The sequence below is a fragment of the Oncorhynchus mykiss genome, chromosome 14, assembly GCF_057628025.1.
Source record: "Oncorhynchus mykiss isolate SJ-2025 chromosome 14, ASM5762802v1, whole genome shotgun sequence".
Classification (NCBI taxonomy): domain Eukaryota; kingdom Metazoa; phylum Chordata; class Actinopteri; order Salmoniformes; family Salmonidae; genus Oncorhynchus; species Oncorhynchus mykiss.
Window position 1 is genome coordinate 27,143,793 of NC_143035.1, and position 19,819 is coordinate 27,163,611.

At 44.4% G+C, this 19,819-nt stretch overlaps 2 protein-coding genes across 3 annotated transcripts in view; both read left to right on the forward strand.

The window, feature by feature from the left end:
• atg2a (autophagy related 2A) overlaps positions 1-15,017 on the forward strand; it is a 28,853-nt gene extending 13,836 nt beyond the window's left edge. Inside the window, exons 28-40 of one of the 2 annotated variants that reach the window (XM_036943202.2) lie at positions 125-351; positions 482-711; positions 5,291-5,426; positions 5,654-5,884; positions 9,837-10,023; positions 11,205-11,370; positions 11,462-11,531; positions 11,630-11,712; positions 11,798-11,919; positions 12,112-12,266; positions 12,617-12,772; positions 12,863-13,125; positions 13,156-13,277. In XM_036943202.2, coding sequence (XP_036799097.1) covers positions 125-351; positions 482-711; positions 5,291-5,426; positions 5,654-5,884; positions 9,837-10,023; positions 11,205-11,370; positions 11,462-11,531; positions 11,630-11,712; positions 11,798-11,919; positions 12,112-12,266; positions 12,617-12,772; positions 12,863-13,099 — 2,000 coding nt within the window. In that variant the 3' untranslated portion in view covers positions 13,100-13,125; positions 13,156-13,277. Of the gene's footprint in view, positions 1-124; positions 352-481; positions 712-5,290; positions 5,427-5,653; positions 5,885-9,836; positions 10,024-11,204; positions 11,371-11,461; positions 11,532-11,629; positions 11,713-11,797; positions 11,920-12,111; positions 12,267-12,616; positions 12,773-12,862 lie in introns of both variants that reach the window. The other variant, XM_036943201.2, reaches the window with a different exon arrangement.
• A 357-nt stretch (positions 15,018-15,374) lies between these two features.
• Positions 15,375-16,750, forward strand: trmt112 (tRNA methyltransferase activator subunit 11-2). Its single transcript, NM_001165122.2, is given in 4 exon segments — positions 15,375-15,579; positions 15,699-15,800; positions 16,031-16,123; positions 16,384-16,750. Coding segments are annotated over 4 exon segments (372 nt in total). The 5' UTR covers positions 15,375-15,504; the 3' UTR covers positions 16,486-16,750.
• Positions 16,751-19,819: the final 3,069 nt, after the last annotated feature.

Consider the following 19,819-nt stretch of genomic DNA (forward strand, 5'->3'; position numbering starts at 1 on the left):
AACACTGATTTAGCGATGCTCTTACCCAGAGCGACTTACAGTCCTCTATATACATATAATAGATATTAAATAGAGGATGGTGATCACTCCTGGATATGTGGAATATTTCCTTGTGTGTTTCCAGGTTCTCCCACAGTCCCGCGGGGCTCACCTGTCTCTGTCTACTTGTTCCCCGGGGAGGCTCCCAAGCTCCCCCCACCTGTTGTCATTGACGGGGAGGAGTCAGAGCTTGACGGACTGGTGGCGACAGCCACTGAGGTGCAGGCAGATATGATGTCAGAGGAGGGCTCTGAGTGTTCAGAGGACAACGAGGACTTCTGCATCCTAGAGGCTCCTGGGATGGGTATACCTGTGCGTCTCTATTTCATCTTCATCCCCCTCATCTCGCCATACTACTTACTCGTAGTTCACATGGAATTGAATTATGCAACATGAAGTACTAAACCTATTCTGGTGTCCATGTTCGTCAATTCACCCTCAGCCCAGAGACGGGGAGCCCATGGTGACGGTGCTAACTGAGGGTCCTATCAGGGTGAGGGAGGGCCACTTCTCCCGACCGCGGGGCAGCTCTGACCTGCTGCGGGCCCCCAGCCACTTCCCTGTCCCCCAGAGCAGGGTGGTGCTACGAGAGGTGTCTGTTGTCTGGCATCTGTACGGCGGGAGAGATTTCGGGGGCAAGGCCATGTCTACACACACGCAGCATGGAAACAGGTGCCCATACACACGTATACAGACAAATGCACAGAATTATAATTAATAATGGCACCGGCTGCTGTTTTACGGGCTCCTAACCAACAGTGATATTTCGTTTTTTTTAGCCCTCCCCCCAATTCTCTCTCTCTACATAGATTTATGACTTTACAACAGGTTATAAATACCTGGTAGAAACTGCCATGCAGTATTGAGAGAGTCTACCAGAACAAAGAACTTATTTTGTTCAAAATTCCTAATCCCCAAAATGGCAGAAATAAACAATATTTCTATATTTTTGAGAATGTTGGATTGGCTTAAGGGACAGTTATGATCTCATGAAGGACAGGAAACACACAACTGTATCTCTTAAAGTGTACATTTCCCAGCTGTCAGTTTTACATCTAAATATTGAGAAACATATGTGATTAAACATGAAACTATTTGTGAAAAGATGTAATGTGATGTTAACCTTCTAAATGAGAGTATGCATTTTCATGTAAAGATTAACTAGTCAGTGGCCACACCCCCATGAACCCAGACATCACATGAATTGTCATGGACAGCCCTTTTCTCTGAAGTGTATAGAACCACCCGTGACGAAATGTACAGTGCCTTGCGAAAGTATTCGGCCCCCTTGAACTTTGCAACCTTTTGCCACATTTCAGGCTTCAAACATAAAGATATAAAACTGTATTTTTTTGTGAAGAATCAACAACAAGTGGGACACAATCATGAAGTGGAACGACATTTATTGGATATTTAAAACTTTTTTAACAAATCAAAAACTGAAAATTGGGCGTGCAAAATTATTCAGCCCCTTTACTTTCAGTGCAGAAAACTCTCTCCAGAAGTTCAGTGAGGATCTCTGAATGATCCAATGTTGACCTAAATGACTAATGATGATAAATACAATCCACCTGTGTGTAATCAAGTCTCCGTATAAATGCACCTGCACTGTGATAGTCTCAGAGGTCCGTTAAAAGCGCAGAGAGCATCATGAAGAACAAGGAACACACCAGGCAGGTCCGAAATACTGTTGTGAAGAAGTTTAAAGCCGGATTTGGATACAAAAAGATTTCCCAAGCTTTAAACATCCCAAGGAGCACTGTGCAAGCGATAATATTGAAATGGAAGGAGTATCAGACCACTGCAAATCTACCAAGACCTGGCCGTCCCTCTAAACTTTCAGCTCATACAAGGAGAAGACTGATCAGAGATGCAGCCAAGACCCATGATCACTCTGGATGAACTGCAGAGATCTACAGCTGAGGTGGGAGACTCTGTCCATAGGACAACAATCAGTCGTAAATTGCACAAATCTGGCCTTTATGGAAGAGTGGCAAGAAGAAAGCCATTTCTTAAAGATATCCATAAAAAGTGTTGTTTAAAGTTTGCCACAAGCCACCACGAACCATCAGAATTTTAAGACGTTTGGAATGAGACTAATGAAAATTAATAATTCATTAATGATGACTTATTGATCAGATATTAAAATATCTGAAGAGTTATGTTCTAAAAATTATAACTTTAATCAACATTTTCCTTGGTGACCTGACTTCCTAGTTAATTCATGTTTACATGATTAGTTTAATCACGTAATAATTAAACCTAGAGAATTGATTTGATAAAATAAGTCTTCACATTTAATGATAGTCACAGACACAACACTCATTTTGTACCAAGTGTTGCTACTACCATCTCTTATGACCAAAAAGATCTTCTGGACATCAGAACAGTGATTACTCACCTCGAACTGAACAAAGATGTATTTATTTTTTCATGAGTCCGACGTGAAGGATATACTACTTTGTCAAGACAAGGCCCAAATCTCTGTTAACAGCGTGAAGAAAAGGGAGAGGAGGGCGGGGTGCCTTGTAAGAATTCGTAGACAAGTAGGGAAACCACCACTACTCTCCGTATGATTGTACGTTTTCCAATAATTGGGAAACAAACTGGACGATCTACAATTAAGACTATCCTACCAACGGGTTGTGTGTCTATTTGTCAACTGCTGGTGCACAATGTTTAATATTAAAGAAGTCTTGAGGTAGAATACCTCATGATAAGCTGTAGAGCACACTATCTACCGAGAGAGTTCACATCTATATTATTCGTAGCCGTCTATTTACCACCACAAACCGATGCCGACACGAAGACTGCACTCAACGAGCTGTATAAGTCCATAAGCAAACAAGAAAATGCTCATCCAGAAGCGGCGCTCCTAGTGGCCGGGGATTTTAATGCAGGCAAACTTAAATATGCTGGTAGAAATGAGGTAAAGCATATCACATGTGCAACCAGAGGAAAAAGCTCTAGACCACCTTCACTCCGCACACAGAGACTCATACAAAGCTCTCCCTTGCCCTCCATTTGGCAAATCTGACCATAATTCTATCCTCCTGCTTACAAGCAAAAACTAAAGCAGGAAGTACCAGTGACTCGCTCAATACGGAAGTGGTCAGATGATGCAGATGCTACGCTAGAGGACTGTTTTGCTAGCACAGACTGGAATATGTTCCGGGATTCATCCGATGGCATTGAGGAGTACACCACCTCAGTCACCGGCTTCATCAATAAGTGCATCGATTTCCCAACCATACACTATGGATTACAGGCAACATTCGCACCGAGCTAAAGGCTAGAGCTGCCGCTTTCAAGGAGCAGGACACTAATCCGTACGCTTATAAGAAATCCCGCTATGCCCTCCGACGAACCATCAAACAGGCAAAGCGTCAGTACAAGACTGAGATTGAATGCTAATACACATGTGGCAGGGCTCGAAAAATATTAGACTACAAAGGGAAACTCAGCCGCGATCTGCCCTGTGATGTGAGCCTACCAGACGAGCTACATGCCTTTTTTATGCTCACTTTGAGGCAAGAAACACTGAAGCATGCATGAGCGCACCAGCTGTTCTGGACGACTGTGTGATCTCGCTCTCCATAGCCGATGTGAGCAAGACCTTTTAAACAGGTCAACATTCACAAAGCCACAGGCCAGACGGATTACCAGGATGTGTACTCAAAGCATGCACGGACCAATTGGCAAGTGTCTTCAGACATTTTCAACCTCTCCCTGACCAAGTCTGTAATACCTACTTGTTTCAAACAGACCACCATAGTCTCTGTGCCGAAGAAAGCAAAGGTAACCTGACTAAAAGTTTACCGACCCGTAGCACTCACGTCGGTAGCCATGAAGTACTTTGCAAGGCTGGTCATGGCTCACATCAACACTATCATGATGGAAACCCTAGACCCACTCCAATTCGCATACTGCCCCAACAAATCCACAGATGACGCAATCTCTATCACACTCCACACTGCCCTTTCCCATTTGGACAAAAGGAACACCTATGTGAGAATGCTGTTCATTGACTATAGCTCAGCGTTCAACACCATATTGCCAACAAAGCTCATTACTAAGCTAACGACCCTGGGACTAAACACCTCCCTCTGCAACTGGATCCTGGACTTCCTGACGGGCCACCCCCAGGTGGTAAGGGTAGGCAACAACACATCTGCCACGCTGATCCTCAACACTGGGGCCCCTCAGGGGTGTGTGCTTAGTCCCCTCCTGTACTCTCTGTTCATCCACGACTGCAAGGCCAAACACCATCATTAAGTTTGTTGACGACAACAGTGGTGTAGGCCTGATCACCGACAACGATGACAAGCCTATAGGGAGGAGGTCAGAGACCTGGCTGTGTGGTGCCAGGACAACAACCTCTCCCTCAAATGTGAGCAAGATAAAGGAGCTGATCGTGGAATATAGAATAAGGAGGGTCGAACAGGCCCCCATTAACATCGGCGGGGCTGAAGTGGAGCGGGTCGAGAGTTTCAAGTCCCTTGGTGTCCACATCACCAACAAACTATCATGGTCCAAACACACCAAGACAGATGTGAAGAGGGCACTACAAAACCTTTTCCCCCTCAGACTGAATAGATTTGGCATGGGTCCTCAGATCTTCAAAAGGTTTTACAGCTGCACCATCGAGAGCATCCTGACCGGTTGCATCACCGCCTGGTATGGCAACTGCTCGGCATCTGACCGTAAGGTGCTACAGAGGGTAGTGCGTGTGGCCCAGTACATCATTGGGGCCAAGCTTCCTGCCATCCAGGACCTATATACTAGACAGTGTCAGAGGAAGGCCCAAAAAATTGTGAGACTCTTCTCTCTGCTACCGCATGGCAAGCGGTGCCGGAGCACCAAGTCTAGGACCGAGAGGCTCCTTAACAGCTTCTACCCCGACGCCATAAGACTGCTGAACAATTAATCAAACTCCCCCCCCCAACCCCCTCTGTTTTTACACTGCTGCTACTCGCTGTTTATTATCTATGCATAGTCATTTTATAAATGACCTCGACTAACCTATACCCCCTCACATTGACTCTGTACCAGTACACGCTGTATATAGCCTCGTTATTGTTATGTTACTTTTTGATTACATTTTTTTTATTTTTTTTATTTATTAAGTTAATCTTTTCTTAAATTTGTATTCTTTGCACACACAACCTAGCAACAGGCACTTGAATTTGTAAGATTTCTCTCTTAATGATCATCAAGCTCCTTTCTACCTCCTTCCCCCCTCTCTCTCTAGGGGTCGCTCTGTCCCCTCTGGGATGCGTGGGTCCCCGTCCCGCTCCGCTGCTCCGTCACGGCCACAGAATTCTTGGCGTTGGGCTGGAGGTGGTGGACGACAACACAACCTGCTCATGGAGATCCAGCTCACCAAGGTAGGGAGACTGTATGTACTGTGTGTGCACAAGGTGTGTCCATACAGTACTCTAAAGATTTTTTTTTTTTTCTCTGTACAAAATGGAAAGCTAATTCATTTCCCCCCCATCGTAAGGATATGTTCAGTTGGAGTGTAGTATAAATGTCAACCGATGCTTTTGTTAACGTGGAGACAGCAAAAAGCTACAACTGGTACTATTAGTTAAATGTGCCATTCCTATTCCAGGTGAGCTTCCAGCACGAGTCGTATCCGGTGGTGGTGTCTGCGGCTGGGCCGTGTCAGGAGGGAGGGGTGCCTGGGGTGGGGGTTGGCGCAGTGGGCGAGCAGCCTCTGTCCCGCCAGGTGTTCATCGTTCAGGAGCTGGAGATACGCGACCGCCTGGCCTCGTCCCAGCTCAACAAGTTCCTCTACCTGTACACAAGCGAGAGCATGCCCCGCAGAGCACACTCCAACATGGTGAGAGAAGAGGCTTTTTATAGCCATTTATCACTATTTACTTTTTGTTGTGAAAATCAGTTTTTAACAATGATTTTAATTTTGTGGAATTATAAGCTTTTTCAAACAGAAATTTGCATCCTGTAGCTCTAACTCCAAAACGTTCTAGAACACTGTAAAGTCCATGGAGAATAAGAGCACCTCCTCCCAGCAGCCCACTGCACTGAGGCTAGGAAACACTGTCACCACCGATAAATCCACCATAATCTAGAATTTCAATAAGCATTTCTCTACGGCTGGCCATGCTTTCCACCTGGCTACCCCAACCCCGGCCAGCAGCTCCGCACCCCCCACAGCTACTTGCCCAAGCCTCTCCAGCTTCTCCTTCACCCAAATCCAGATAGTAGATGTTCTGAAAGAGCTGCAAAACCTGGACCCGTACAAATCAGCTGGGCTAGACAATCTGGACCCTCTCTTTCTAAAACTATCCGCCGCCATTGTTGCAACCCCTATTACTAGTCTGTTCAACCTCTTTCGTATCCTCCGGGATTCCTAAAGGTTGGAAAGCTGCCTCGGTCATCCCCCTCTTCAAAGGGGGAGACACTCTAGACCCAAACTGTTATAGACCTATATCCATCCTGCCCTGCCCTTCTAAAGTTTTCGAAAGCCAAGTTAACAAACTGATCACTGACCATTTCAAATCCCACCGTACCTTCTCCGCTGTGCTATCTGGTTTCTGAGCTGGTCATGGGTGCACCTCAGCCACGCTCAAGGTACTTAACGATATCATAACCACCATTGATAAAAGACGGTACTGTGCAGCCGTATTCATCGACCTGGCCAAGGCTTTCGACTCTGTCAATCACTGTATTCTTTTCAGCAGACTCAACAGGCTTGGTTTCTCAAATGACTGCCTCGTCTGGTTCACCAACAACTTCTCAGACAGAGTTCAGTGTGTCAAATCGGAGGGCCTGTTGTCCGGACCTCTGGCAGTCTCTATGGGGGTGCCACAGGGTTCAATTCCCGGGCCGACTCTTTTCTCTGTATACATCAATGATGTCCCTCTTGCTGCGGGTGATTGCTTGATCCACCTCTACGCAAACGACACCATTGTGTATACTTCTGGCCCTTCTTTGGACACTGTGTTAACAAACCTCCAAATGAGCTTCAATGCCGTACAACACTCCTTCCGTGGCCTCCAACTGCTCTTAAACGCTAGTAAAACTAAATGCATGCTCTTCAACCGATCGCTACCCGCCCAACAAGCATCACTAATCTTGACGGTTCTGACTTAGAATATGTGGACAACTACAAATACATAGGTGTCTGGCTAGACTGTAAACTCTCCTTCCAGACTCATTATGCATCTCCAATCCAAAATTAAATCTAGAATTGGCTGCCTATTTCACAACAAAGCCTCCTTCACTTACGCTGCCAAACACCCTCATAAAACTGACTATCCTACCGATCCTCGACGATGTCATTTACAAAATAGCCTCCAACACTCTACTCAGCAAACTGGATGTAGTCTATCACAGTGCCATCCGTTTTGTAACCAAAGCCCCGTATACCACCCACCACTGCAACCTGTATGCTCTCGTCGGCTGGCCCTCGCTACATATTCGTTGTCAGACCCACCGGCTCCAGGTCATCTACAGTATATCACAAAAGTGAGTACACCCCTCACATTTTTGTACATATTTGAGTATATCTTTTCATGTGACAACACTGAAGAAAGGACACTTTGCTACAATGTAAAGTGGTGAGTGTACAGCTTGTATAACAGTGTAAATTTGCTGTCCTTTCAAAATAACTCAACACAAAGCCATTAATGTCTAAACCGCTGGAAACAAAAGTGAGTACACTCCTAAGTGAAAATGTCCAAATTGGGCCCAAAGTGTCAATATTTTGTGTGGCCACCATCATTTTCCAGCACTGCCTTAACCCTCTTGGGCATGGAGTTCACCAGTTCTTCACAGGTTGCCACTGGAGTCCTCTTCCACTCCTCCATGACGACATCACGGAGCTGGTGGATGTTAGAGACATTGCACTCCTCCACCTTCTGTTTGAGGATGCCCCACAGATGCTCAATAGGGTTTAGGTCTGGAGACATGCTTGGCCAGTCCATCACCTTTACCCTCAGCTTCTTTAGCAAGGCAGTGGTCATCTTGGAGGTGTGTTTGGGGTCGTTATCATGTTGGAATACTGCCCTGTGGCCCAGTCTCCGAAGGGAGGGGATCATGCTCTACTTCAATATGTCACAGTACATGTTGGCATTCATGGTTCCCTCAATGAACTGTAGCTCCCCAGTGCCGGCAGCACTCATGCAGCCCCAGACCATGACACTCCACCATGCTTGACTGTAGGAAATACACACTTGTCTTTGTACTCCTCACCTCATTGCCGCCACACACGCTTGACACCATCTGAACCAAATAAGTTTATCTTGGTCTCATCAGACCACAGGACATGGTTCCAGTAATCCATGTCCTTAGTCTGCATGTCATCAGCAAACTGTTTGCGGGCTTTCTTGTGCATCATCTTTAGAAGAGGCTTCCTTCTGGGACGACAGCCATGCAGACCAATTTGATGCAGTGTACGGCGTATGGTCTGAGCACTGACAGGCTGACCCCCCACCCCTTCAACCTCTGCAGCAATGCTGGCAGCCCTCATACGTCTATTTCCCAAAGACAACCTCTGGATATGACGCTGAGCACGTGCACTCAACTTCTTTGGTCGACCATGGCGAGGCCTGTTCTGAGTGGAACCTGTCCAGTTAAACCGCTGTATGGTCTTGGCCACCGTGCTGCAGCTCAGTTTCAGGGTCTTGGCAATCTTCTTATAGCCCAGGCCATCTTTATGTAGAGCAACAATTCTTTTTTTCAGATCCTCAGAAAGTTCTTTGCCATGAGGTGCTATGTTGAACTTCCAGTGACCTGTCAGTATGAGGGAGTGTGAGAGCGATGACACCAAATTTAAAACACCTGCTCCCCATTCACACCTGAGACCTTGTAACACTAACGAGTCACATGACACCGGGGAGGGAAAATGGCTAATTGGGCCCAATTTGGACATTTTCACTTAGGGGTGTACTCACTTTTGTTGCCAGCGATTTAGACATTAATGGCTGTGTGTTGAGTTATTTTGAAAGGACAGCAAATGTACACTGTTATACAAGCTGTACACTCACCACTTTACATTGTAGCAAAGTGCCATTTCTTCAGTGTTGTCACATGAAAAGATATACTCAAATATGTACAAAAATGGGAGGGGTGTACTCACTTTTGTGATATACTGTATAAGTCTTTGCTAGGTAAAGCTCCGCCTTATCTCAGCTCACTGTTCACCATAACAACACCCACCCGTAGCATGTGCTCCAGCAGGTATATCTCACTGGTCATCCCCAAAGCTAACACCCACTTTGGCCGCCTTTCCTTCCAGTTCTCTGCTGCCAATGACTGGAACTAATTGCAAAAATTGCTGAAGTTGGAAACCTATATCTCCCTCACTAACTTTCAGCATCAGCTATCTGAGCAGCTTACCGATTGCTGCAGCTGTACACAGCCCATCTGTAAATAGCCCATCTGTAAATAGCCCATCTGTAAATAGCCCATCTACCTACCTCATATTGTTTTCTGCTCTTTTGCACACCAGTATTTCTACTTGCACATCATCGTCTGCACATCTATCACTCCTGTGTTAATTTGCTAAATTGTAATTACTTCACTACTATGGCCTATTTATTGCCTTACCTCCTCACTCCATTTGCACACACTGTATATAGACTTTTCTATTGTGTTATTGATTGTACTTTTGTTTAGTCCATGTGTAACTGTTGTTTTTTGTCGCACTGCTTTGCTTTATCTTGGCCAGGTTGCAGTTGTAAATGAGAACTTGTTCTCAACTGGCCTACCTGGTTAAATAAAGGTGAAATTAAAAAAATAATAAAGTCTTCTATGTCTGTGTGTCCCAGTTAACAGTGAAGGCCCTGCAGGTGTGTCCAGACTCAGGTGTAGGTGGTCCAGAGTGTTGTTTAAGAATCAGCCTCCTCCCCCTCCGACTCAACATCGACCAGGATGCCTTGTTTTTCCTGAAGGATTTCTTCAGTAGTCTGGCTGCTGGAGTTAACCCCTACCTGCCTATGGATCCTGCAGCTGAAGGTGAGCACCATCACTGTGTTTTTTTGTACTCTACAAAAAAGCTTTTTGACTGCTCAGGTCACATGGATCAGGAAAACAGTCATACATAGCATTCATTTGTGGTGCTCTGTATCATACACTATATATACAAAAGTATGTGAACACCCCTTCAAATTAGTGGAATAGGTTATTTCAGCCATACCCGTTGCTGACAGGTGTATAAAATCGAGCACACAGCCATGCAATCTCCATAGACAAACATTGTTAGTAAAATGGCCTTATTGAACAGCTCAGTGACATTCAACGTGGCACTGTCATAGGATGCCACCTTTCCAACAAGTCAGTTCGTCTCATTTCTGCCCTGCTAGAGCTGCCCCGGTCAACTGTAGGTGCTGTTATTGTGAAGTGGAAACATCTAGGAGCGACAACGGCTCAGCCACGAAGTGGTAGGCCACACAGGCTCACAGAACGTGACCGCCAAGTGCTGTAGGGTATAGCATGTAAAAATCGTCTGTCCTTGGTTGCAACACTCACTAACAAGTTCCAAAATGCCTCTGGAAGCAACACCAGCACAATAAATGTTAGTTGGGAGCTTTATTAAATGGGTTTCCATGGTCAAGCAGCCGCATATAAGCCTAAGATAACCATATGAAATGCCAAGCATCGGCTAGAGTGGTGGAGAGCTTAATGCTATTAGACTCCTGGAGCAGTGGAAACGTGTTCTCTGAAGTGATGAATCACGTTTCATCATCTGGCAGTCCAACGGACAAATCTGGGTTTGGCAGATGCCATGAAGAATTCGACCTGCCCAAATGCAGCGCCAACTGTAAAGTTTGGTAGAGGAGGAATAATGGTCTCGGGCTGTTTTTCATGGTTCGGGCTAGGCCCCTTATTTCCAGTGAAGGGAAAACTTAACTCTACAGCATACAATGACATTCTAGACAATTCTGTGCTTCCCCAAACTGTTGGCACAAATTTGTGAGGCCCTTTCCTGTTTCAGCATGTTAATGTCCCTGGGCACAAAGTGAGGTCCATGCAGAAATGGTTTGTCGAGCCTCCTGAGTGGCACAGTGGTCTAAAGCACTGCATCACAGTGTTGCGGCATCACTACAGCCTGGGGTTCGTTCCCAGTGTATATGTCCTCCTCAACCACTCAATACTTTCTCCTATTTTCTTCATTTTTTCTCTCTGTCCTCTCACAGTGAAGACAGACCCTTCTCAGAAGCCCACTGAAGATGGGGTCATTGGCACAGAGACCACTTCTGGTCTGGGTCCTGACCTCACTGCTTCTGTAGAAACCACCTATAGTGAGCAGAGCTCCTCGTCCTCTGGCTCCACCTCTTCCACTGATCAGCCAATCTACTTCCGGTAATTACTAACTTAATCCTCCCAAAAAGTATTAAAAAAACAGTCTATTATGAATGCGTCAATTATTTATTCATTGTCTTTCCTTTCTAAGGGAGTTCCGTTTCACCTCTGAAGTCCCCATCTGGCTGGACTACCAGGGCAAGCATGTGGTCATTGAGCAGGTGAAAGGACATTTTAACTGTGATGCTTTGTCAGTGAACTCATCTCTGTGGTTATGTTATGTCACACACTTGACCTTTGCACTGTGATTTTTTCCTAGGGAACGTTTGCAGGGATTCTTATTGGTTTGGCCCAGCTGAATTGCTCTGAACTGAAGCTGAAGAGACTTTGCTGCCGACACGGGTACAACAACACTAACTGTGGGGTTTCTGTGGCTTCTGAAGCAAGTGTCTTTTTCATAACACTTTTCTCTATCTCTTCCTCCCAGACTTCTAGGTGTAGATAAGGTGATTCAGTACGCTGTCACTGAGTGGCTGACAGACATCCGAAAGAACCAGCTGCCGGGCATTCTGGGAGGTGTAGGTCCCATGCACTCTGTAGTTCAGCTGTGTAAGTACGGGAAGTGACGTCACTTGTATGGTGTTCTTTGTTTCTTTGCCGTTGTCCCTTTAGTAGTCCCTGAGTTATAACCATAGTAATAGAATTGTTCTCTTACAGTGTGGTTATAGCTAGCCTCCTTTCACAACCTCATTTAGTGTTGGTCTCAATAGGTTTTTTGTGTGTGACTTTCTCTCTCTCTAGTCCATGGAGTCAGGGACTTGTTCTGGATGCCCATAGAGCAGTACAGGCGGGACGGCCGCATTATCCGGGGTCTCCAGCGGGGGGCAGCGTCCTTCGGTACCTCCACTGCCTCTGCTGCTCTGGAGCTCAGCAACAGACTGGTGCAGGCCATACAGGTACTACTGACCTCTGACCTCTAACCACAGACTATTAGCAGGCAACAGACTGTCCATAGGCCACACAGCGGTAGAATACCAATCACACGTGCAGCTCACATAGACATATAGGTTGAAACAATGCATCCCATGTACTACACACCATACATGTTAAAAACACTATTCTTACAGTCATGTATCATAGATTGTGGCCAAAGGGTTCGCATACCTAAACCATGTAGGAAGAACTGAAAGACTAGAAGCAACCATACAGGTAGAAGCCACTGGGACCAGTAATACAGATTCCTCCATTGCTTTGATGTGCTTCACTCTCTTACAGAGTTGTAATAATCCTGCTCTTTCTCCTCAAGGCCACAGCGGAGACGGTGTATGACATCCTGTCCCCAACGCCCCCCCTGAACCGTTACATCACAGAGGGCCGACCGCCCTCCAACCAGCCCCGCCGCGCCCACCAGCCTGCCGACCTCAGAGAGGGTGTGGCTAAGGCCTATGACACTGTCAGAGAGGTACTGATAAATAAATGTATTTTAATCAACCATTTTAGAATGACAATAAAAGGCCTCTCACTAACACTCTGTTTTCTGTCTGTTTCCCAGGGTATGATGGACACAGCTCAAACGCTATGTGACGTGGCGTCTCGCGGGCATGAGCAGAAAGGTCTGCCTGGTGCTGTGGGCGGAGTCCTGCGGCAGATCCCGCCCACCGTCGTCCGTCCCTTAATAGTGGCGTCCGAGGCAACGTCCAACCTACTGGGGGGCATGCGGAACCAGATCAAGCCAGATGCACGGAAGGAGGACTTCTTAAAATGGCGCTCCGACGAAGGCCAAGAGTGATGATTCTGGTGGTGGCTGGGTTAAAGGTTAAGAATATGGTGGTGGCTGGGTTAAAGGTTAAGAATATGGTGGTGGCTGGGTTAAAGGTTAAGAATATGGTGGTGAAGTTATGTGGCTGAACCGATGAAGGGAGTGAATGTGTGAGTGAGTTTTTAATGCAAAAAAACCTAACTACTGCGGAGTGATTGACACCCAGTATTCGATGTGGCTCCAGATGGATCGAGATACATTTTTTGTTTTCTTTCTTCAACGCAATCAAATAGAGTTCAGTTCACTCTTCTTGCAGCAGTATGTACATGATGCAGATACTCTACCTTTTATTAGTACGTAAACATATCACTGTCATTCTGGGTTGACTTCTTGTTTAGCTGTCAACACTGACAAAGGGCATACAGGGGTCTAGTCTAGTATAAGGCCTGTAGTAGGTGGGATTAAATGTGTTAATCAGTAGCTCTCCCAGTCTTCTGTTGATCAGACTATGGGCCGGTTTCCCAGATTGAGATTAAACCTATTCCTTGACTGAAAAGCACCTTGAATGGCGATCCTTAATTGAGCATGCATTTTAGGAGTAGGCTTAATCTGAGTCCGGGAACTCATTCTATTGGAGGGTAACATCCTCTATTCCTTTGAGATATGGATGGAGGAGACTGAAGAAACTATTATAGTGGCCTTTGCTGAGATCCTTACCAAGGTTAGGAATGTCATAGTTCCTCAACTCAAAATGCAACTCTGTGATTGTTCTATCCTAGCCTGTACACATCCCCACCCCAGTGTTTGTGCCATAAGCTTTTTCAATGCTGAGTTCCCTGGCCTCTCCCCCTTTTGGTTTTAAATCAATGTCTACTTTTGTTGCCTTCCTGAAACCTATACTTATCTCTCTGTATGCTTACTTGTTCATATTTGACCAATGGACACAATGGCCTGGTTGTATTAACTAGATGCAGTCATGGGAGAATATGGATGATGAACTGAACAAACTAGGGATATGTCCTTTCCTCTCTATGTCAAATGGCTTTCCTTGCTTTTAATGCTTGCCAGCGTTTGGTCATCCAATTTGTACTTACTGTTTTGTTTCTGTCAGAGCAAGATGTCCCCCTCAGGGCCTTGAACCTTATCACAAGTCTGGTTCCTTCCTCTCAACAGAAAATTATCTTGTTCGTCTCGTTAGTTGCCTTCCTGCATTTTTTTTGTATTTTTCTAATTATGTTAAAACACTAGTATTAATTAGCATATTCATTTTCAAAATAACAGTGTTGGTGGGATGTCTGAAGGGTTAAGACATGGGGGGAAAAGGGGGGTTTGTGGTCAATCGTTTTACATTTTTATCTTTTGTTCAATACTTTTAAGGGATATATGTTTAGGTATGTCTGTGGATAAAATGGCGTGTGTGTGGGTGGGTTAGTGGTTTCTTGTGAGGGTGACCCTTTGGTTATATTGGTCACACCTCTGTGTTAGCGGGCAGATCCAACCCGCTTGCTTACAGCTGCACTAGGGCCTGACAGCATACCTTTGTATATTAAGACATCGTGGAGCGGGGGGCAAGACATGGCTAGGAAAACATCCCTCACTCCAGGGATGAGAAATGTTTTGGTACTACAAATTGTCCCATTATCCTAAGAAGTCGTACAATCTTCTTGGTGTAACAATAGGGATAATGGGACAATTTGGAGTAGAACTCATTTCTCATCTCTGCATTGAGGTACGTATTCCGAGCCATATCTCCCGCCGGCACCGCGTTGTCCTAATTTACAGAGGAATGCTGTCCGACCCTAGTGCAGCTGTAAACAAGCGGATTGGACCTGCCTGCTAACCTCTTGTGTATTTACTATATCATATCTGTAAGAATGACTTGTATAATATCAAGACAATGAGTACACATATTAATACAAAAAATAAAACATGAATATAAAAAACTTAACATGGTTTTGTGCTTTTTATTTTTTTATATATATATTTTTTTACAGTTGACAAAATAAAAGATTGTGCCATGCTATGTTGCCTTGGGTCTCTCTTTATGTAGTGTTGTGGTGTCTCTCTTATGTGTGTTTTGTCCTATATTTTTTATATTTAATCTCAACTCCCGTCCCCGCAGGACGACCAAATAAGAATTTGTTCTTAACTGACTTGCCTAGTTAAAATATATAATATAAATTATATACAATATAATATAAATTATGTTTTCCGGAAACCGTTTGTACTGCTAGGAACCTTTTTTTTAGGATGATCTGTGTTTGGGGGAAACTGTTCACTGTTGCAATTTCGACATTTCCGGTCCACATGTAAACTCATTGTTTTTAGTTTGCACGGTAGAGTATTATAGTTCCTGTAGATATAGTATATATTGACAAAGTTACTGGTTCTCTCACTTTCTTTGATTATATAAGCGACATTCATAGACTGTAAGCATGAAACTTCTGACGCACAACATGTTGACCTCTCACGTGAAAGGGGTAACCAAAGGATACCCTCTCCTCATCAAGGTAAGGAAGTCTGCTCAAAACTACTTGTAGAGTTGCGGTAACTTGTAATGTGTTAAATGCACCACGTATTTAGCTAGCTAATATGTGGGTTTTTTTCATCCCGTTTGTGCGGATCCCAGGCGACGGAGGTGAAAGTGAGTGAGGTGGAGTTTAATCCCAATTTCGTGAGTCGAATGATCCCCAAATTGGAGTGGAGCGCCCTGGTTCAGGCGGCTGATGGGGTTAGTCCGTCTGTCTGACTAACACACTTGTACAAAGTCATTTCAAGCTACTGTATCCAACAGAGGTAGAATAGTTAGCTAGGCCAACAGCTAGATGACATGTACACTAACTATACTTGGGTCTGATACAGAAAGGCTTTACCTAAAATATTGTTAAAGTGATTGTGGTTGTTTGGCAATATCACTGTCTTCCTGCATATCCTAATTCCTAACTGTGGTCTTTTCTCCAGCTGGGTCATCTCCAAGATTTACCTGCAGAGCTCGTCACGGACTATGAGAATAATGAAGACTTCCTGCGTAAAGTACACCGGGTTCTGCTGGAGGTGAGGTTCACCATAGATAACCTGTTGTTGTTGTTCATTACTTAGTTCTATCAACTACTATGTTGGTCAATAGAAAGAAGCATAATGCATTTATTATGGGAATATGAGGACATCTAGTGGTCAGGTTAGGTAGTCTCCATCATGTTCCCTCTTGGCACTTTCATTCTGCTTGATAAAACGTGATTGTAGGTTTAACCCTATTTTCACACACACGCAGAGTAACTACAGGTGATGTGACGTTTATCTGTCTCTCTGTCCAGGTGGAGGTGCTGGAAGGGTGTCTGCAGTGCCCCGAGTCTGGCCGTGAGTTCCCCATCTCTCGGGGGGTCCCCAACATGCTGCTGAATGAGGACGAGGCATAGAGGGGGGTTGGTTATACGCTAACACCCCCCCATCCACCACCCTCTCACCCCCAACCGTTCATTGTATGGGACTGCTTGCATTAGAAGTGAGGGAAAAACTGGACTCTTGTTTGAGTGAATAGGAAGAAATACTGATTTTGTTTTATTTATTTTTATAGAAATGTTTCGGTGGATGTTTTGCCGTAGAAGTACAACTCCTTGGTTTCCTTGGTACCCTGCTTTCCCTTGTAATTCATTTACACAGATAAATAAATACTGGTACACATCAACTACATAATGTAAAAATACATATCAATACTATATTTAGTCAAGAATGAAAGGTAAAGTATGTCAAACTGTGATAGTTAAAGTCGGCGGTTTACATACAATTAGGTTGGAGTCATTAAAACTCGTTTTTCAACCACTCCACAAATTTTTTGTTAACAAACTATAGTTTTGCATGACACGAGACATTTTTCCAACAATTGTTTACAGACAGTGAATTATATGTGAAATAATCTATCACAATTTGTTTTACATACACTAAGTTAACTTTGCCTTTAAACAGCTTGGAAAATTCCAGAAAATGTTATGGCTTTAGCCTATCAGAAGCTTCTAATTGACATCATTTGAGTAAATTGGAGGTGTACCTGTGGATGTATTTCAAGGCCTACCTTCAAACTCAGTGCCTTTTTGCTTGACATGAGAAAATCAAAAGAAATCAGCCAAGACATCACAAAAAAAATTGTAGACCTCCACAAGTCTGGTTCATCGTCGGGAGCAATTTCCAAACACCTGAAGGTACCACGTTCATCTGTACAAACAATAGTATGCAACTATAAACACCATGGCACCGCGCAGCTGTCATACCACTCAGGAAGGAGATGAGTTCTGTCTCCTGAAGATGAACATACTATGGTGCAAATCAATCCCTGAACCACAGCAAAGGACCTTGTGAAGATGCTGGAGGAAACAGGTACAAAGTATCTATATCCACAGTAAAACAAGTCCTATATCGACATGACCTGAAAGGCCGCTCAGCAAGGAAGAAGCCACTGCTCCAAAACCGCCATAAAAAAGCCAGACTACGGTTTGCCACTGCACATGGGGACAAAGATCATACTTTTTGGAGAACTGTCCTCTGGTCTGATTAAACAAATATAGAACTGTTTGGCCATGATGACCATCGTTATGGTTGGAGGAAAAAGGGGTACGCTTGCAAGCCGAAGAACACCATCCCAACCATGAAGCACAGGGGTGGCAGCATCATGTTGTGGAGGTGTTTGCTACAGGAGGGACTGGTGCACTTCACAAAATAGATGGCATCATGAGGAAAGAAAATGATGTGGATATATTGAAGCAACATCTCAAGACATCAGTCAGGAAGTTAAAGCTAGGTCGCTAATGGGTCTTCCAAATGGACAATGACCCCAATCATACTTCCAAAGTTGTGGCAAGATGGCTTAAGGACAACAAAGTCAAGGTATTGGAGTGGCCATCACAGAGCCCTGACCTCAATCCCATAGACAATTTGGTGGCAGAACTGAAAAAGCATGTGCGAGCAAGGAGGCCTACAAACCTGACTCACACCAGCTCTGTCAGGAGGAATGGGCCAAAATTCACCCAACTAATTGTGAGAAGCTTGTGGAAGGCTACCCAAAACGTTTCACCCAAGTTAAACAATTTAAAGGCAATGCTACCAAATTCTAATTGAGTATTTGTAAAGTTCTGACCCAATGGGAATGTGATGAAAGAAATAAAGGCTGAAATAAATCATTCTCTCAACTATTATTCTGACATGTCACATTCTTAAAATGAAGTGGTGATCCTAACTGACCTAAAATGGGATTTTAACTAGGATTAAATGTCAGGAATTGTGGAAAACGGAGTTTAAATGAATTTGGCTAAGGTGTATGTAAACTTCCGACTTCAACTGTACATCATCAAATCAAAGTGTATTGGTCACGTACACAGGTTAGCCTGTGTTATAGCGGTGCAGCAAAATGCTTATGTTACTAGCTCCTAACAATGCAGTCAAATGTCAAACAGCTAAAATATGCAGAAAAATACACAAAAAAAGAAAGGAAAGAAATTAAGGATGGCGGGATGAATCCAATTAATCCAATTAACAACCCAAATAGCACTCTAGCAGTATCAAAATGCAAGCTACATATGTACACCGGGGGAATTTACACAACCTAGACTAAGAATGATATGTACAGCAGTAGATAAACTATATATAAAAGTATGTGGCCACACATTCAAATGAGTTGATTTGGTTATTTCAGCCACACCTGTTGCTGACAGGTATATAAAATCGAGCACACGGCCATGCAATCTCCATAGACAAACATTGGCACTATCATATGATGCAACCATTCCAACAAGTCAGTTTGTCAAATTTCTGCCTTGCTAGAACTGCCCCAGTCAACTGCAAGTGCTGTTATTGTGAAGTGGAAACGTCTAGGAGCAACAATGGCTCAGCTGCAAAGTGGTATGCCAAACAAGCTCACAGAACGGGATAGCCGAGTGCTGAAGCTCGTAGCACATAAAAATCGTCTGTTCTCGGTTGCAACACTCACTAGTGAGTTACAAACTGCCTCTGGAAGCAACGTCAGCACAAGAACTGTTCGTCTGGAGCTTCATGAAATGGGTTTTCATGGCCGAGCGGCCACACACAAGCCTAAGATCACCATGCGCAATGCCAAGTGTCAGCTGGAGTGGTGCAAAGCTTGACGCCATTGGATTCTGAAGAAGTGGAAATGTGTTCTCTGGTGTTATGAATCACACTTCACCATCTGGCAGTCCAATGGACGAATCTGGGTGTGGCAGATGTGCGGAGAACGCTACCTGCCCGAATGCATAGTGCCAACTGTAAAGTTTGGTGGAGGAGTAATAATGGTCTGGGGCTGTTGTTCATGGTTCTGGCGCGGCCCGTTAGTTCCAGAGAGGGAAAATTGTAACGCTACAGCTTACAATGACATTCTAGATGATTCTGTGCTTCTAATCGCCCAACATCAGCACCCAATCTCACTAATGCTCTTGTGGCTGAATGGAAGCAAGTCCACGCAGCAATGTTCCACCATCTAGTGGAAAGCCTTCCCAGAAGAGTGCTGCTCTAACAGCCTCCAAACAGGGGACCAACTCCATATTAATGCCCACAATTTTGGAATTAGATGTTCGACGAGCAGGTGTCCACATAGTTTTGGTCATGTACTGTATATTAGAGTGAGCTATGTCAAGTATCCAGTATATAAATACAAATGTGGTGTGTATAAACACTGTAACTAAAATACAATGTACAGTAGTAGAAATATTAGAATGAGCGATGTCGGGATACAGTATTTAAATACAC